Here is a 19,504-nt window from a genome sequence, read left to right as displayed (position 1 = left end):
CAATCTTGCCCTCAAACCTGAAAACACATGAGGCAAAAGTGTAAAACATCACAAAACTCGCATATTTTTGTATTGCAATCATTGTAGCCTACAGTTGTAACAGCGCGTAACAGTCGTTTTACTCCCCGTATGCGCTCATTATAAAGAATGTTTAACGTGTCCCAAAAACAGCTATCAACTGATCACTAAACGTCTTATAAACAAGTATTGCCAGGAGCAACACCTTGCAAAAAATTATAACAATAGGCCTAGACATTTACAGGGCTTAAATTTCACTGCGGGATTGCGGGTATTGCGCATAATTTGTTCAAGTCCCGCAACTCTAGCCATCATAATGCGAGAAATTCCCGCATACACTTTTACAGCCTGTCTGATGACGTTAATATAGCCTAATCATTAAGTGGCGAGTTGAATTGAACATAGCCTCATGCAGACGCACACACACACACGGAGAGAGAGAGAGAGAGAGAGAGAACCACTTTGCGCTTACGCAAATAGGCTACGCTACCATGGCAAACTTTTACATCTGGAAAGAGCTCCTTGGTAACGATCAAGGTCAGGTCACGTCAACACTTGATCCCAGAAAGATTGTCTTCGACATGTTAGTTTTTTGAACATTTATTGTATCTAATGACATAGAAAACATAATAATTTGCATACACATACCGCACTATGCACAACTTTTATTCACTAGCGACTATAGCCTAAAACCGTCAGGTTGAAGGGGGGCTAATTACTCCATAGAATTACTCCTTAAAGTGACAGGCACTCAATTACACCTACTCATCAGCAATGTGCACTCAATTGGACCTACACACCACATTAAAGATATGCCTAAGTGTTATAGGTTAAACGTCAATATGAGGCATTCAAATTACTAAATATGTTTAGCTACTAGTAATTACTAGTAAATTATTAAATAAATACACTCTATATGAATTCAAAAATATATGATAGAAACATATCACATAAGCTATCATTTTCAGTGTGTGTTTGTGTGTGTGGAGAGAGTCAAGCAGAATCTAGGATGTCCACTGTTGTGAATGATCCCACTACAGTATATATTACTGATGACGTCAGGGTGGTGGGGGCCCCAAAATCAAACACTTTTTTAAAAAAAGTATCGAAGTATTGAAATCGCAATTCTTGACTTGGTATCAGAATCGACCCCCCCTCCCCCCCAAATTGTATAAATCCCCCCTACATGAATAACCTAAGGGGGGAATTCCCCCCCATTTTGAAAAATGAATTTTAAGCCCTGATTTATATGGCTCTGCTCCTGCCTAGATTCGAACTCAGAACTGCCTGAAAGTTGCAGAACTGTTCTGGAAATACGCGCATTAACCCACTCGACCGTCAGACAACGCTATCTGCTTCGAGTAGGCCTATTGGGTAGGACTGTAGCCTACACTGGTTGCTGTGGCACAGTCTTGAGTGACCAAATTCGTTTTCCTTTGTCATATGAATGCTGTCATGTTGTTAACATTACTGTTAAGGAGATGCTGTAGGCAAAGGCTATATTTAACATCGTATTAAAACAAATCAGAACTATTCACGAGGTTTCTGGGCAGCATATTTATGTTCTGTTAGCAAGCGAACTCATGACTGCCGACAAAGTAGCCTACTGCCAGCTGACGAAGCTCTCATTTTAAAACATTACTGAGAGACAGGCACTGTACAATCAAGAAATCTTGCCACTGAATCCAAAACGATGTTTAACATTATGTACAAAGCTTAGGCTACAGTGGACTAGCATGTTGCAGGGGCTGCTAAAAACACAGAGAAACGCACTGAAAACTTGAAACGCACTGTTACTTGGTAACCCACGGTAACCCAGCACGCGCGGCCATATTGGCGATACTCAGTGAATGAAGTACAATGGGGTATAATGCACTTTGGATATCTTACGTGATTGTAGCCGTGTCTAAACAATAGAAAAGCTCATCAAAATGCGTCTAAGATGCAAAGGCATATAGAGCAGGACTTGGACCACAAGAAAGACGCGATATTTCGAGAAATTACGGTTTATTGGCAGCGCAGATCCATATGAGTTGGGTGAGGGAGACGAAGTACCAAGTTCAACCACAAGCGCCCCCCTTCCTCTGATAACTTCTGGCATTATTCTCCTTTCTCCCTGTTTTTTTTAATAACTTTTGGAAGTCGATACCTACACCAGATGTTTTTCTCAGTCTGACCTATTGGTACAACCTAAAACACGGCAATAATTAACCATTTTCCTTGACGATGTTAGGGATTTACTTCAGTGCCTAATGCTTTCTAATGAGGCGAGTATCTCCAAAATGGCAACGTCCAGATCTGATGACACGCCGTGCAAACCCCTAATTGGCTACTCAAGAAACTGTCCCCATATGACGCGAGTTTCCGCGGTTTCATGGCCTCAACATTGAACATACGAAACAGTGGTACCTCCTCTCCAGTTTTGTCAATCGTTACTGTAAATCCATATTTAACATTTAATCATCACTGTATTTTCTTTCTCATTTCCAATATGTTTCCTCCGAAGTTGTAACATTGTCTGAAGAGCATGCAGCAGAATCCTGTCCATCTGTTACTTTCCTTAGGCTACTAAATAGCGATCCATGCTGATACTGACTAGCTAAGTTCACCTTAGTTATAAACGTTAGTTAACAGCTCCACTCCTCTCCAAATTTCACAAAACTATTAAGCTTATTTTCAACGAAACCTAACGTGAACTCCGTCCGAGATGCTGGTCTATTTCGCGCAGAGACTGTAGCCTACCTTATGAATGTGCGTGTGACGTCGTTGGGGACGCAAAACACACCTTTAGCAAAGCACAGGATAGACCTGTAGGCCTACAAGCTAGCATATCCTGTGTCAGTTTGAATCTCATCTCCTCTATAGTATTTTAGATATTTTCAATAAGTTCAGTATTCCCACCAATGCGCAAAAATTCTGGAAATGGTTTGGAAAAATTAATGATGGGAAAAAAATAAATAATTGTGAAATTACGCAGGCTGGAATGAGTCACGGACCACTTGCAATGACGCCGCGGACCACCGGTTGAAAACCCCGGGAGTTAGACTGTTCATTAAGCCAAACTGTTGTGAGATGCTGCTTTTTGTCAACCTAAATGTGCATTATACTTCCATTTTAGATTGTTGTGAAATTAATCCCAGAAGTTTGCTGATAAAAATGTAAATGTTGGCTGGAAAAAATGTCTTGCAAAAATCCTGAATCGCATCTTTTCTGTTGACTTCAAATACGCAAACTGTCTGCAAGTTACTGAACTGAACTTCCTTCAGAGCAGGGCTCCGAACCGGTTCAAGGAACGAAAACGAAAACCGAAAACGAACAGAATTTTACAAGGAGCGGAAACGGAAACGAAAACAAAATGGTCTTCAACTGTTCCGGAACAGAAACGTTATTCTGAAATCCACAAAACCGGTTAATAACGTTTTTTTTTCGTTCTCTATATATTTTATAAAATTTCACAAAAGCATATCCTATGTCAGGGAGACTATTTCCGGTTGTGCGAAAAACAAGCCCGCATCTACACTGTTATTGTGAGCTAACAAGCCGCTATGTAGCCAACTACTGTAGGCGAATAGCCTAATAATTTGATTTCTGCAGTTTGAAAAAAAAAAAAAAACGAATAAATGGACCTTTGGTCCAAATGTGTATATTTTGTCTTGCTGTTTTAATGTAACTTATCCGTCTGCCACTTCGGATCTTAGGCCAGCTCGTAGCATAGGCTACTGAAACTGATTTGGAAATTGTTTGTAGCCTATGCGTAATAGCCTATTTTGCCTGTCCACACCTTGTCGTTTTAAAGTCGGGATTTGAAATGTTTGCACAATTATAGCCTATTCTATGTAGAAGAGTTAAACGGGAAATTTGAGATAGGCCTTGTCAGCAACAGACAGGTTCGTTTACAAACAGGGTTGGAATTATAGCGCAAGCCTTTGAAGATCTCCATATGGATAAAACTTAGGCTACAACCAGGTAAGGAGTTTAGCACGTATCCAGAAATATTTTTGATAAGAAATGATTTATAGGCATAGGTTAGGCCTACAGTAAGTCTGTAGGCTATGGGATGGATAGCCCATCTGAATGTTTTTGGATGCCGCCTGTGATTTATTATTTTGGGCATAGCTACGGTATAGGCTAAATCAAGGGGAAATAATGAGTACGTCTATTATAAGGTAAAGTCCACAAAAATAGACTTGATAGGCCCGCCAAACACTGCCGGAACTTTAAGAACGAACGATATTTTGCGTTCCGAACTGGTTCAGGACCGATATGTTGGTGGCAGAACGCATGCAAGAACGAAAACGTTAAACATAGGCCTACCTGAACCGTTCAGAACGGAACGTTTGAAAAATAATTTTGTTTTCAAGCCCTGCTTCAGAGACACTGCAGAAGATGTGACAGTGACAGTGTTACATCAAGACAAAAATGTGTACAAATGCATACCTCCTGCTTCTCATCATTTGTACTACCCAGCAGCACATACACCAGGATGTGGGGAAGGAGGTAGATGGTCACCTTGTAATCATGCTTTATGATGAATCTGCAGCAGTTAAACACTTTACTTGCCAATTCATGCCTCACCTGAAAAATAATACATGTCATGACAGCACATTAATAGACCACTCCCTGAAACTGGACTCAAAATTAAAACAAATCAAATCAAAAATTAAATTAAATTAAAAATTAAAACAAATCAAAACCATGCCAAAAATAATGCACTGGAAGCAGTACTCACTTTACTGATAAGATACCCAGCCCATGTTGCAGACCAGTCAGAAAAGTTGCTCCCACAACTGCTGAGGTATATGGGCTTCTTCAGTTTTGACCAGTTAACCACCTTCTGAGAACTTTTATACCTTTAATGCACACATCAAATTAAAATGATAAAACACAGCATCTATTCTGATAGACAAATAAGATGTCACAAGGACTCATAGGCTTATAGATCAGTTGGAGATTTGTAAACCTGCTATTAAGATGTGGTTCGAGTATTTCCTGAACCTGCTCTGGAAATCGTCTCCACAATCTTCGACCTGAGGTGTCACTACGGCCTTCCCGACATTCAAATATAGCCAGAAGCTCCTAAAGTGAAGAGTCACAAGAGTATCATCCACTCAAGAACTGATCCAGAACACTCTAAACATTTGAGCTATAATTGCATCATTTTGAGGCCAACAAAGTCTGCTACATGAAGAGGGTGGAATATCAGTACATACCTGCATGGCATAAGCTGCAGCATCCTGAGCCTGGACATCATCTGCATAGGCTAAGAAAGTTCTGGTCAATTCAATGAGGAGCTCGTAAGCAAAGTTTGGATCATCCACTCCAATCTAATGAATGAGATTGAAATTGCAATACTGCAGTAGGTAAGGAACAATGGCTGCCTAAATGTTCTGTTACGGAATTAACCCTTTGCAGTCCGACATCATGGGAAGCAACCATCGTGATGCCACGCGACAACATAGGCTAAAACATTAAAAAAACATCTTTCCCTGGAAATGAAAATTGAGCCTAGAACTGATGCATAGGGTACTTTAGAGGCTGTCAGCCAAACAGTGTAAAAATAAAAGACTTCTCTATGTAAGACTATCTTGTTCAAATAATTCCTGATGGCAACGTGTGTTATTGTCTTTTAGTCTCGCAGTATAGCCTACAGTGTACATTGAACGTTAATATGTAGCCTAATGTTTTAGCAGAAAATAGTCCTAATGAATTATTATTGTTACGACTAGGACATTCTAGCTCTGATATTTTTGCGAGGCTACAGCACTAAAACGCCAAATGCGTTCTTCTCCATCGAGTTAAAATAAACAATTTCTTTCGCGATCGTTATAAGATCAGATATACGTCTTTCACGAAGGCTTAAGGCAGTGGTTCTTAAACTTTTTGTCTGGCGACCCCAGAGCAATGGCAAAGTCATTTGTTTTATTTACTCCATATGAACAAGAACCGAGAAAACCAAACAATCACGATTAAACAAGTGTAGGCTGCCGCCATATCAGATCAGAGCGCTATGTGCGTAGCGCGCGCGCACACACAAGCACGCACACATACCAGCATTAGGCCTACAACGTTACATTAATTATATTTATGGCGATAACAATAACAGTATTTTTTTTATTTCCCTTTTCTGGTTTACTATCTTTAACAATTTCAATGGGAAGGGTGGGCATGCTTCCGTGAACATAGCAAGTTAATTCTAGGAGGAAATGCTGCATACGGCGACACAGAGATTTTCCTCCACGGTGCTGAGCCGACATCTGTATTTTGAGATGTCGTTTCATTTTGACAGGTTTTAAGCTCTCATTCGCCAGAACATCGCCGCAAATCACACATTGTGCGTGGTCGAGGTTATCTTTAACTTGGCAAGTGAATGCATATTTCAAAAATTCTTTCTGATAAAGCCGACGCGCCGTTTGTTCTTTTTTATTCTCACCGGCCTGTAGACTTAGCCTGGCCTTGGCCTGTCTAAGTACTTCCGGTCAATTTCTTTTCCCTAGAGTACTCCGTCTGGAATAGGTTGATTCACGCTCGTTTACTTCGGCATTTGGGCAGCCGACCAACCAGCGAACAGAGGGCGTCCCTGAGAGCGATTACGTACCCAGGCATGGTGTTTCAATTACTACGTCCCCGCCCCTGAAGCACATCGCTTGGAATACATCAACGTAGGGAGAGAAAAGGACTTATACTTATGAAATCTTTGAGCAAATGTAAATAATAGTTTAGCCTATTAACAGGAGTGTCATGAACGAAGTCACAGTGGAGTAGGATGTTATATCGTCAGCTAAACTTTAGTCATAGATTTTGTCACTTGAAATAGGCTACGAACGTACCCGAGTCAAACTGTAGTTTAGTAGGCTACATGGTCGGGTCAAAATCACTATTTTTCAAACACTAAGAAGGCTCGACATAACTTGAAACTTTGATCGAAGCATCATCAGTGTCTCTACATATTAACTCGAGCATTAAGAACATTGTTCGTGTACACATAGTTTACTAAAAATAAATATTTTGGACAACTCACTCCTTGCAAGATGGCAAGATGGCAGCGAGCAGAAAAAAACAAGTTGTTCAAAACCTCTCTTTTAGTAAACTCTGTACACCAACAATGTTCTCAATGCTCGAGTTCAAGTGTAGAGACACTGATGATACTTCGATCAAAGTTTCATGTTGTGTCGAGCCTTCATAGTATTTGAAAAATAGCGATTTTGACGCGATTGTATCAAAAAAGTAGTAGCCCTATAGGAATCCCATTCAAAAGGTCTTTCACCCGAAAACGACAATGCATACAAGCTTAAAAGTGGCGCTTTGGACGTACTTATGCATTTATATGAAAGTTTGACTTGGGTACATTCACAAAACACTATATGATGCATTTTGGCGAGAGTTACGCAGATGAAACGTGTGATTGTTTGCTGATAAGATGCACACATGCTTGTTATGGGCGTGCTGCAGAGAAACTTCTCTGTATGACGAAACGCCGGTTGTTAGTGATTGGTTCAAAGCGGTTCTAAGGAACTCCCAATAGAGCATCACAGTCCCGCCCCTCCTCCGAGAGAGCTTAGTTTCCGGAAGTAAATTCCCCATTCATTTCTCCCATTGACGTTTTGGAAAAATCCATATCTAAAAAGTTTTAGAGCATGTCTTAGGCTAATTAGCTACAGAGTAACTCATAAGCATACAACATATCATTTCGACTGAAAAAACGAAGAGAAAATCCAAAAAAAGTCAAAGGTACAAGACTGTACATATTTTCATTTCCGAGCGAAGGAACTACTCATCCCATAAACCACCGCGCCTCACTGAAAAATATATAAGCAGCACGAACCAGCGCGAAATCATTTCCAACCTGCGACAGCACGCGAACCCTTTCCTCCAAACAATGATTTTTATATAGTTAATAGCAGTTATTTCAGGAGTAATCGTGTAAATAATAGTGTTTTGGTATTGAATGTTATATTTACCATCGCGTATCTTATATTGTGTGTGTGTGAAAGCGGTTAATGTTAGCAACATTGTACAGTGCTTTGTATCTGACTGCCATCCTGATGCATGGACCAGTGCATGGTCTGCTCTTGGACCACCATATTCAGTTTATTAACTTGCTGTGAATTATTACACAAAATGTTCATTAAATGTACGAAGAAGTATTTCTAGGTTAATGATAGATGATATGGCTCGTACAGTATGAAGGCTACAGTAGCCTAGCTAATGTTAACTAGCATTACCAACCCCCCTGCAAAACTCACCACACAACTTCGTAGGTTTGATAGGTCTTGTCCCTCATGCTGGCCCTCGACACACAACAGTCAATAATGTGACCTGATTTAAAGTGGTTTTCACCCCTTTGGACACTCTTGATTTCGTCATTGAAACAGTGAAATATTCACGGGGGCATGGACGGTTTGCTAACTTTCTTTTACTGTCTATGTTTGCTAACCATTTTACTGCAGTGTTTAGCTGGTAGATGGCACTAACAAGCTTTTGTTAAATTTTTTAAGCAGCCACCTGTCCATTTTGGCTAGTAGGCTACCTATGTTTTTTGTTTTGTTTTACTTAAAATAGCGGGAACAAGTTGAGTTTGCATAGTGGGACAGATTGTTTCTATCAGCGGACCAGTAGCCCATAGGCTGAACCAGATCTCGTTGAAAGACGAAAACATTTCTCTCTCTTCTCTTAACTGCGTGTAAATAAGAAAAAGGCAGAAAAGGCAAATATTATTTCCCTTTGTTTCACCTAATAATAATTTCAGACTGAAAACAGAAAATAATTGGCGACCCCTAGTTTAAGAATCACTGGCTTAAGGTATAAACTTAAGGTTACTCACGTAACCCCGGTTCTCTGATAGCATGAGTGAGGTATCTCAATATGGGACACGCCCCCTCGTGAGTTCCCCAGAAGCCATTATTTCATTACGCCAGCCACCATTGGCTGGACGACTGACGTATGCGACGTGGAGGAGGTACTTCCTCCTCCCTTATATTCTACGGTGCAACATCATTGCTTCAGTCTAGCTAACCAACCTCTTCTCGCCACCGGCAAGGAGGGTGGTCTGGTGAGATACCTCACTCATACCATCAGAGAACCGGGGTTACGTGAGTAACCTTAAGTTCTCTTTCAAGCATTCATTCGGTATCTCACTATGGGATATCGTGACTCCCGGATTGCCAGAGAAGCTTGCGATCCCCAACAACATCAGTGCGCCCCCGGCGTCCCAGTGCCACTGAATGTGCCAAAGTCGGGGCAGTGACATCAAGTCTGTAAAACCTGACAAACGTTGTCGGGTTTGCCCAACACGCTGCCAAGCATACATCCTCTATGGGGAAGCCCTGAAATAAAGCCCATGATGTCGACATTCCTCGAGTGGAATGGGCTCGTAAACCGACTGGGGGTTGTAACCCCTTAGTCGTATAGGCCAGGGCAATAGCCGCCACAATCCATTGTGATAGACGCTGCTTAGTGAGTGGTCTACCCAGATGTGACTTTGCACAAGACACAAACAGCTGTTCCGTTTTCCTTAACCCCGCTGTTTTGTCCACGTACGCACGCAACGCCCTGACCGGACAGAGCGCATTCAGCCGCTCCTGCTCCGGGGAGGCGAAAGGCAGTGGGTTAAACGCAAATAGTTCAATCGGCCGACACGACAGTGACGGGTTGAAAACCTTCGGAATGAACGCTGGGTTGGGTTTTAATACAACCCTCGAGTCACCCGGGAAAAATTGCATACAGGCTGTATTCACAGATAGGGCATGAATATCGCTTACGCGTTTAGCCGTAGCCAAAGCCACCAACAAAGCAGTCTTGAGTGAGAGCACTTTAAGATCCAACTGTTGTAATGGCTCGAAGGGAGGGCGAGACAGAACATCCAAAACCATCGGCAGATCCCATGAAGGGGCCAGTGGTTTAGAAACTGGGCGGAGGCGTCGAGCCCCTTTCATAAATTGACGTATGAGAGGGTGCTGGCCCGCTGTTTTGTCCCCAAAGCCTACATGGCAGGCCGAGATGGCAGCCAGGTAAACTTTGACAGTGGAGAAGGACTTGTTTTTATCCAGTAAGTCTTGCAGAAACAGAGCACTGGAAGGCTATCGTCCCTGTTTTAATACACCAGTCATTAAATACACGCCATTTGCTATCATACAACGTCCTAGTTGATGACGCCCTAGCGCTCTGAATGGTCGCTATGACATTGCAGGGCAGTCCTGCAGCTGTCAGATTCAGCCTTTCACGGGCCAGACCCAAAGGGCCAGGCGCTCTGGATGAGGGTGAAATATTTCCCCGTTCGCTTGGGACAGCAGGTCCCTGCGGGGGGGCAGCGGCCACGGTGGGGAGTGGAGTAACGGGATTATTTCTGCTAGCGCCAGCGCGGGGCTACGAGAATGAGTGAGAGGCTCTGTTCCCGCACCCTGGCGAGCGTTGGAGTGATCAGTTCCAACGGAGGGAAGGCATAGAGCAGGACGTGTGGCCACTGGTGTGCCAAAGCATCTATCCCTAACGGGGTTTTCTGATCGCGCAGGGAGAAAAACACCGGACATTGCGCATTCTCCTCTGAGGCGAATAAGTCCACTTTCGCTCGACCCGTTCGCAACCAGATTTGAGCCACCACATCACTGTGGAGTTTCCAGTCTCCGTAGCGGGGGTTGCCCCCGGATAATAAATCTGCACCCAAATTCAATACACCGGGGACGTGTGTGGCTTTCAACGACAGGAGCCGTGTGCTGCTCCATAAGATCAGTCTGTGTGCCAACGTGTCCATATGACGAGACCCACAGTGGTGTTGTATGTTCTGACCAAGACATGATGCCCTCTCAGGATGGGCAGAAAATGTCTGAGTGCGAGCCAAACCGCCATCAGTTCTAGACGGTTTATGTGCAAAGATTGCATGTGTGAGTCCCACACCCGTTTATCGACCTGCCCTCGAGAGTAGCTCCCCAGCCGCTCTGCGAGGCATCCGTCTCCACTACTTTCCTGTGTAGGACAGCACCCATCGTAGTTCCCTCTGTGAGGAAGAGTGGGCGTTTCCAGGGCCTTAGCGCAGCGCAGCAGGCTGCTGAGATTGCGACAGGGCGATGGCAGTGATGCGAGGGATTCAATCCCAGCGACGCCACCCATCGCTGAACAGCCCTCAAGTATAAACGGCTGAGGGGACCGACCACCAAGGCTGACGCCATGAGGCCCAGGAGTCTGAGGCAGACCCTGAATTTCACAGTAGCCCCCCTGCGGAAAAGCGCGCTCTGAATGAGACAGAGTTTAGAGACAGCCCTATGAAGGTGGTGATCTGACACGGACGCAGCACGCTTTTCTCCCAGTTTATTCTGAAGCCTAGTAACAACAGGTGCTCCGTTAGGAGAGCCGTGTGCTGCTGCGCTTCCTGGTATGAGTGCGCGGCCACCAGCCAGTCGTCGATAAAAGTAGCCAGACGTAACCCTTTTTCCCGGAGCGGCGCGATAGCCGCTTCGGTGACCTTGACGAAGACTCTGGGGCTGAGCGCAAGGCCAAATGGGAGGGCAAGCCACTCGTAGGCCACACCTCGAAAGGCAAACCTGAGGAACTTTCTGTGGGGCGGATAGATCGGGACGTGTAGGAACGCATCGGTCAGATCCACTGAGGTGAACCAATCGCCCGGGCGCACGAAGCGCATTAATACGTCGTTGGTTAGCATTCTGAATCTGTACTTTTTTTGGTATCTGTTCAGTCCACGCAGGTCCAATATCGGGCGCAAGCCCCCCCCTTTCTTTGGGACCAGAAAATACCTCGAGTAAAAACCGTGACTGCTTTGCTCGATGGGGACTACCCTGATCGCTTGTTTGTTTAACAGGGAAATTATTTCCCCCTGTAGAACACGGGCAGATTCCCCTGTGGCGTGGGATTGTACAATCCCATTGAACGGGGGTGGGGGTGTAGCGAACTGTAGGCGGTAGCCTTTCGCTATAATCTTTATTATCCAGTCTGACTTCACGTGCATCCGCCAGTACTGGATGCGCTCGGTCAGTGGCGAAATTACGCCATCTAGTGGCGCTAACTGGCGCGACCGAGCTGGCATGGGCTGCAACGCTAGCGTGCTTATGTTGCCCATCGCCCCCGGTGGAGCTTTGGCTGCGCCTGGTTGCGTTATTAGGGAGTGATTGCACGCCATTGCCATTGAACATGGCTTGTGACTTTTTGTGAGAGCTTTTTTGTTCATTTGACAATTTTTTGCATTCTTTTGACGGATACGCCCTCGGTCCTCGGCCTGGCTGCGCACCGAAACATTTATTTTTGAAGGGGGGCACTGGTGTGTGCTTGTGAGACTCTGTTGGAGCTCGAACTGGCACTCCAGGTCTCTTCTCCGCTTCAGTGGGCTGTGAACTGCGAGCGCCTCTGTGGCCTCTGCACGCCTCTTGGGGGGCAGTGAACATGCCTCTTTGAACAGGCCCAGGAACGGGGCCGGTGTGAGTCGAGGAGGGGGGAGCGTCTGGCTGGACCCGCCCCCCCTCGCCTGCAAGGCGCGTACTAGGCCCGCTTCTTCTTCCTCGCTCCCTGCGCGGGTGGGGGGTTTTTCATCCCACACAGCTGGCTGGTTGGGGGCGGACGAGAAGTCTTCCTCCAGCTCGGCTTGGTAGGCCATGAGCAGAGATGAGGCGTTGAGAGCTCTCACCGCCGACGCCACTGCTTTGTAGCTTTTTTCAGTCACGGCGGACTGGAAATTGTCGGCTTTGGAGGGGAATGCGGGTTCCGAGGGGGTCATCGCAGACTTCTGGGTGGGGTGGAGATAGGAGGCCAGGAGCGGTTCGACAGGGGGCAGACGGGAGAATCCACTGCTTGCCATGTCTGACCATTCCAGCGCCGCGAGCCCTTGAGCCGGGTTTTTCGCTGAGAATGGGCTGCTCCATGAGCGTGTGGCTTCCTCGAGGCACTCGGGGAAGACGGGCAGTAGTTGTCTGGTGGAGCTTTTAGCCTTCGGGAGCCTCTTTCCCTCGTAGCGAGAGGACACGGTCTCCTTCTGGGCCTCAGGCCAGGGAACGCCGAGCTTTGCAGCTGCTCTCTTGCAGACGTCGTGAAGGCCCACGCTTGCGGCTTCATCAGCCTCAGTGGCGGTGCTATCACTTCTCACGCCGCTCGGGCGAGCAGCCTGAGTGGCTGGGAGGAATAAGTCGTCGCCATCCTCATCCCCCAGGGATAGGTCGATGGAGTCATCCTCTGAGATGAGTTCAGCTTCGCCAGTCGCACCTAGCATCCCCATTGGGCTGTCTTCGGTGTCGGATATAGGCGATAGAGCGTCGAGCTGGTCGCCCCAGCTAGCGCCCAGTTCTCCAGCGCCGGCCGGCTCCTGGGAAAGGGTTGCTGACTCAAGGGGAGGGAGGTCATCCGCTCATAGCATGGGGTCGTCGTCGGTGAGACTAGCTAGGCGTGCTAGCCTACGTCGGCGAGACCGGAGGGAAAGTCGGGCGCAGTGTTCACACACTTCCGGGGATGTTAACGCGGTCTGGGCGTGTTGCAGCCCCAGACACGCGGCACACACCTGGTGGGTGTCAGCGGCCGAAATCTTGTTCCCACACAAACACATCCTAGCCGGGGCTTCGCACTTCCTCGCGGGGAGGGGGGGCACTGGCGTCGACATGTTGTTTCGCTACTGTTTGAGGACAGGCTAGCGGTTGCTACTGTTTGGTGACAGACTAGCTTTGGAGCTACTGTATGGAGACAGACTAGCTTTGGGGTTTGGAGGCTACTGTTTGGAGACAGGCTAGCGGGCTACTGTTTGGCGACAGGCTAGCAAGGGAGAGGCTACTGTTTGGCGACAGGCTAGTCCAAACCAGTGCTCTTCGAAGATGAAGCGGCGTTAAGGTAGCATTCGGGGACTGAGTCGTTACCTCGCTCAATGAACAGTTAAGCCACCAAGCCACAGCACGTGTATACAAGAGAGCAAGCCTCTGGGGGCGAGAAGAGGTTTTAGACTGAAGCAATGACGTTGCGCCGTAGAATATAAGGGAGGAGGAAGTACCTCCTCCACGTTGCATACGTCAGTCGTCCAGCCAATGGTGGCTGGCGTAATGAAATAATGGCTTCTGGGGAACTCGCGAGGGGGCGTGTCCCATAGTGAGATACCGAATGAATGCTTGAAAGAGAACTATAAGCTACTTAACACTATATCGCGAAAAATCAAGAGTTGACGTCTCCCTCCACTAGAGGAAAAAAAGCAGGAAGCACTATGCATCGTTCATCTTGACGTTGTCTAAAGGATAAACTTTCCGCTTGCCATCAATATGAAGCCATTCTTGGCTAGGCTAAACAATATCAAAGCTAGAAATACTGTGTGGTTGTTTGCCAAACGGGGTCCACAATGAACTCACCATAACAACTCATAAACTCCCTTAAGCAGAGGCTGCAATGAGTCATTCCAAAACTGACCAGAATTACATAGTTAACATAGCCAAAACTCACCATCGCAATTCATAACTTGCTAGTTCTCAGAAACTGCAATTAATCATGACACAGCAGGCCAGAATAGCAAACATAACCTAGGCCTACTTTATCTTCTTTATACTTGTAAATCCTCTAGGTTTGTAAGTGAAGATGACATGGGTTATAAAGTGGCTAGGCTAGCATGCCACAGCCTGGCCACTCCGTGTCACAATGAAGATGAGGCTTGCTGGCCTTATTTCTTTGCCTTCTCAGACATTTCATACATGATATTATAGGATATAAGAAAATATCTAATTTAATTTTCAAACGTTTTAGATGAGAATGTTACAGCATGCATTGCTCACTGGTGGTTAGTAGCCTCAAAAATGGCCAAACTTTGTGCGGAAGGCTAATACAGTATATGATACAGTAAGCCCTTACGTTAATAATAAAATGGGCAGAAATATTTCTGCCCCCCGAGCCTCACAAGAGCCAAGCTCTTGCTGCAGTTCTATACTGTATCTGACAGTCAGATTTACATAGAAAAAAAAATGTGTGGCGCCGAGATGTTCGCTGCCCACGTGAAATGTAACGTTACTGCAGATAGATAGATAGATAGATAGATAGATAGATAGATAGATAGATAGATAGATAGATACTTTATTGATCCCCAAGGGGAAAGTCAAGGTCTCAGTAGCATACAGACATCACACACATCATGCATTTATAGCAGAAAAAGTAATATAAGTATATAAATATAAAAAACTCCACTGCACAATATAGACAGTAGAAGATTAGATTCTTGAATTTCCCCTTGGGGATCAATAAAGTATCTATCTATATATCTATCTATCTAAAAAAAAAAAAACTACTAAAATACTAAATATACTAAATCAAATATCCACATAAGTAAGGTATAAGTATACTCTTTTGATCCCGTGAGGGAAATTTAGTCTGCATTTATCCCAATCTGTGAATTAGTGAAACACACTCGGCACAGTGAACACACAGTGAGGTGAAGCACACACTAATCCCGACGCAGTGAGCTGCCTGCATCAACAGTGGCGCTCGGGGAGCAGTGAGGGGTTAGGTGCCTTGCTCAAGGGCACTTCAGCCGTGCCTACTTGTCGGGGTTCGAACCGGCAACCCTCCGGTTACAAGTCCGAAGTGCTAACCAGTAGGCCACGGCTGCCCCCAAATATAGTGTGTTTAAGGATGATCAAGCATGAGGCGCTTGCAGTGACAGGGCAGGGACTGAGCCTGTAATTCTGTATGCATGGTAAGGTGCTCTACGAGAGTGAGGATCATGTTGATAGTGCAAATAAGTAAGTTCAACAGTGCAACAGTGCAAGAATAAAGTCTAGAGACCAGCATAAAATAAATATGGACATATAAGAACTAAAAAACTATATCAGTGCAAGAATAGGTTGAAGTAATAGGGTCAAGTATTAAGTATAAAGTATTTAGTATTAAGTACGGCCACAATCCAGACTGTGGTGCTAATATAGGATGTAAACAGTGTAGCAGTAAAACAGTAGGCTAGTGGACAGTCCGTACACAAACATGGAGAAGGTGGAGAGGCAGACAGACTATGCAGAGAAGTCTCTCTGTCCTCTACCCTTAAGTGAAGCATTGAACAGTTCAATGGCCCTGGAGACAAATGACTTCCTCAGTCTGTCAGTTGTGTATGACAGTGAGCGAAGTCTCCAGCTGATCAAACTCTTCTGCTTTGTAATAGTGCTGTGGAGTGGATGACATTCAATGTCCAAGATGTTGATCAGTTTGTTCAGGGTCCTTTTGTATGATATTGAAGTGATTCACTCCAGTTAGAATCCCACGACAGATCCAGCTTTCCTTACCAGCCTGTCTAGTCGCCCAGCATCCTTCTTCTTTGTGCTTCCTCCCCAGCAAACCACAGCATAGAAGAGGACGCTGGCAACGCTGACTGGTAAAACATCCTGAGGAGATCACTGCAGACATTGAAGGACCGCAGCCTCCTCAGGAAGTACAGCCTGCTCTACCATTTCTTGTAGAGTGCTTCAGTATTGGCTGACCAGTTCAGTTTATCGTCCAGGTGTAAGCCCAGATACTTGTAGGTGCTTACCACCTCCACATTGACCCTATCAATGGAGACTGGTAGCAGAGCGGGCTTAGACCTGCAGAAATCCACCACCATCTCCTTGGTCTTCGAAGTGTTGAGTTGAAGGTGATTGAGTTTGCACCATTGCACAAAGTCCTCCACCAGGCTCCTGTACTCCTCCTCTTGCTCGTCCTTGATACACCCCACAATTGCAGTATCGTCTGAGAACTTCTGCATGTGGCATGACTCAGAATTGTAGCAGAAGTCAGATGTGTACAGCGTGAACAGGACTGGAGAGAGCACAGTTCCCTATGGAGCTCCAGTGCTGCTGATCACAGTGTCAGAGAGACAGTTCTTCAGTCTGACGAACTGTGGCCGCTCGGTCAGGTGACCTGTAATCCAGGATACCAGGTGAGCGTCCACACCCATTTGCAAGAGCTTGTCTCCCAGTCTGAGGGGTTGGATGGTGTTAAAAGGATGGTGAGAAATCAAAGAACATGATTCTCACAGCACTTTTCCCCTTGTCTAGGTGAGAATGTGTCCTGTGTAGGAGATAAGTGCATTGCACCGTCGCACTTGTCAGTCAAGTTTGGCAGTGACATCGGCGGCAGTGTTTGATTGATTAGTTCCCTTTAACATTATTGGGTCCCTGGAGATGACCGGTGAAACTTGGACTGTTTGAATATATTTTCATGATTTGATGTAGCTTACCTAATATTTGAGGCATATTGAAACAATAATAGGCTATTTTATAATAGGTCTACTTGAAATACATTTATTTTTATTCGTATACACTTCATCTTATTCTATAAACCGTACCAGATGTATGTGGCTTGAATGAATGCAATGTCTATTTGTTTGTTACAAATAAAACTCCATCAGTTCATAACTAGCCTACTGTAGCTTATTTTAAAATGAAAACGTGAATAAATCATGAATTTGTAATGATTTGGCTATGACTTGACTTGCTTGACCCAAACTATGACTTGACTTGCTTGATTCTTAAAGGTTAAGGCGAGACACTACAGGTGAATAGGGTAAATAATTTAATAATTTTAAAATAATAGACATCACCATGAAACTTACACAGTTGATTACTTACACAAGTATGAACAAAAAATGTATTACAAGTTTTTGAAATTCGAATGTTTAATTATGCAAATTAGGCATTCTCATTAAATATGCGCAAATTTGCATATATTTTCAGTAGATAGATCTGAACATATGATAAAGCCAGGTACAAAATTATTTTTTCATTTTGTTTGCATACAAGATGAAAATAAAATTAGAGGGATTTTTAACGATATCTGCTTTCATTACCTAGGAAATCTGAATATACTGTCCATAGACTTAAAAAATTGATTTGTGCCATATATTTTTGATTAAAATGTCACATAAATCAGGCCAGGAATGATTTATTAACAAATCCCTCTGTAAATATCTTCAGAATACTGCTAAGTGTATATCTGGAAAGTTTCGTACATAGGCTGAGATGTTTCTACTGGAAAATGAGAAAAACTCAATTTGAGAAAACAGTCTTGGAACACAGCCAAGAGATTCCGTTCTCAGCCTAGACTCGCCTTTGAACTTTCGCGATTGGTTGCGGTTACAAAGGAAGTGTCCATATTTGGATAGCACAACATCATGCAGGAAAAACAGAGCTTTCCAACGGTACTACACGTCATGTTTTCTATCACGGTCGCGGTAGAGCATGAAACGTTAGAAGACTAACTTTTGGTGAATTTAGGAGAAATATACAGGCGCGAGTAGACAAAATGTAATGAAATAAACACCTAAATGTATAAATCAGGCTTTGTTGTTGTAGTAATGTGAAAGACTACATGCTAAGGTAGCAAATTAGCCCAAAATCTCGAAATTGACCAGTGCATGAAAAAACGATGTTTTCACCTGCCGTGTCTCGCCTTAAAGGAGAATTCCGGTGTGATATTGACCTAAAGTGTATCGAAACATGATACCGAGTGTGAACGTATGTCTCATAGCCCATCTCGACTTGTCCCCTGCACTCCAAAATCTGGCGCTAGTTAGCCGATGCTACCAACAACTTTTTCAGTAGTGGTGCTTCGGCATCGGGCTAGCCATGCAAATAAATCACTGTTTTACACCCATTTACGAGGCTCAATGTATCTCCACACTTCATTGGTAGACTTCCTAGGGCCCTGACATTTAAAACGAGACATTGAGAACTTTGAAAAAGCACTGGTAGTTTACTTACAAGACGATTTATACAGATTCCAAAAATAATTCAGTGGAAATGCATGGATTCCAGTTTCTTCCAGTAGCAGCAACTGGAATCCATGCATTTCCACTGAATTATTTTTGGAATCTGATCCCTTATCATAGCTGTTCATTCTTACTCGTTGCTCGACTTATCGTGACTAAATTCAAGATGGCTGCAAACGCTAAACTTCGTGAAGATACTGTCTGTATAAATCGTCTTGTAAGTAAACTACCAGTGCTTTTTCAAAGTTCTCAATGTCTCGTTTTAAATGTCAGGGCCCTCGGAAGTCTACCAATGAAGTGTGGAGATACATTGAGCCTCGTAAATGGGTGTAAAACAGTGATTTATTTGCATGGCTAGCCCGATGCCGAAGCACCACTATTGAAAAAGATGTTGGTAGCATCGGCTAACTAGCGCCAGATTTTGGAGTGCGGGGGACAAGCCGAGATGGGCTATGAGACATACGTTCACACTCGGTATCATGTTTCGATACACTTTAGGTCAATATCACACCGGAATTCTCCTTTAAGACTTGAGACTTGCTTGTGACTTGCACATGTGTGACTTACTCCCACCTCTGGGCTCTGCTCCACCTGCCCAAATGGACGAGCCGCAACTGACCCCAGGTCATAGCACTGCCCCCCATAGGGAGGCTCTTATTTGCTTAGTTAAACCCAGGTGGTGACCTTGTTTTTTTATTTATTTTTTAGTTACCATTCAAAAGAGCATCGATATGGAACAGCTTTTTACGGCTTTTTTTACGGGGGGTGCGGTGGTGCAGCTGACCACAGCAC

At 44.6% G+C, this 19,504-nt stretch overlaps 1 protein-coding gene across 4 annotated transcripts in view; it reads right to left on the bottom strand.

The window, feature by feature from the left end:
• The window catches only part of atr (ATR serine/threonine kinase), a 132,510-nt gene that overhangs the window by 77,951 nt on the left and 35,055 nt on the right, over positions 1 to 19,504 (bottom strand). For all 4 annotated transcript variants that reach the window (XR_006034969.1, XR_006034970.1, XM_042109270.1 and 1 more), the window contains exons 23-26: positions 5,229 to 5,342; positions 4,979 to 5,094; positions 4,748 to 4,868; positions 4,456 to 4,593 (exon numbers count right to left, since the gene is read on the bottom strand). Coding sequence is in view for 2 of the 4 variants with exons in the window: in XM_042109270.1 (XP_041965204.1) it covers positions 4,456 to 4,593; positions 4,748 to 4,868; positions 4,979 to 5,094; positions 5,229 to 5,342 (489 nt within the window). In the remaining 2 variants the exon portion in view is untranslated. The remainder of the gene's footprint in view (positions 1 to 4,455; positions 4,594 to 4,747; positions 4,869 to 4,978; positions 5,095 to 5,228; positions 5,343 to 19,504) is intronic.

This window comes from Alosa sapidissima, chromosome 1 (assembly GCF_018492685.1).
Source record: "Alosa sapidissima isolate fAloSap1 chromosome 1, fAloSap1.pri, whole genome shotgun sequence".
Classification (NCBI taxonomy): domain Eukaryota; kingdom Metazoa; phylum Chordata; class Actinopteri; order Clupeiformes; family Clupeidae; genus Alosa; species Alosa sapidissima.
This window is presented reverse-complemented; position numbering and strand designations above follow the sequence as displayed.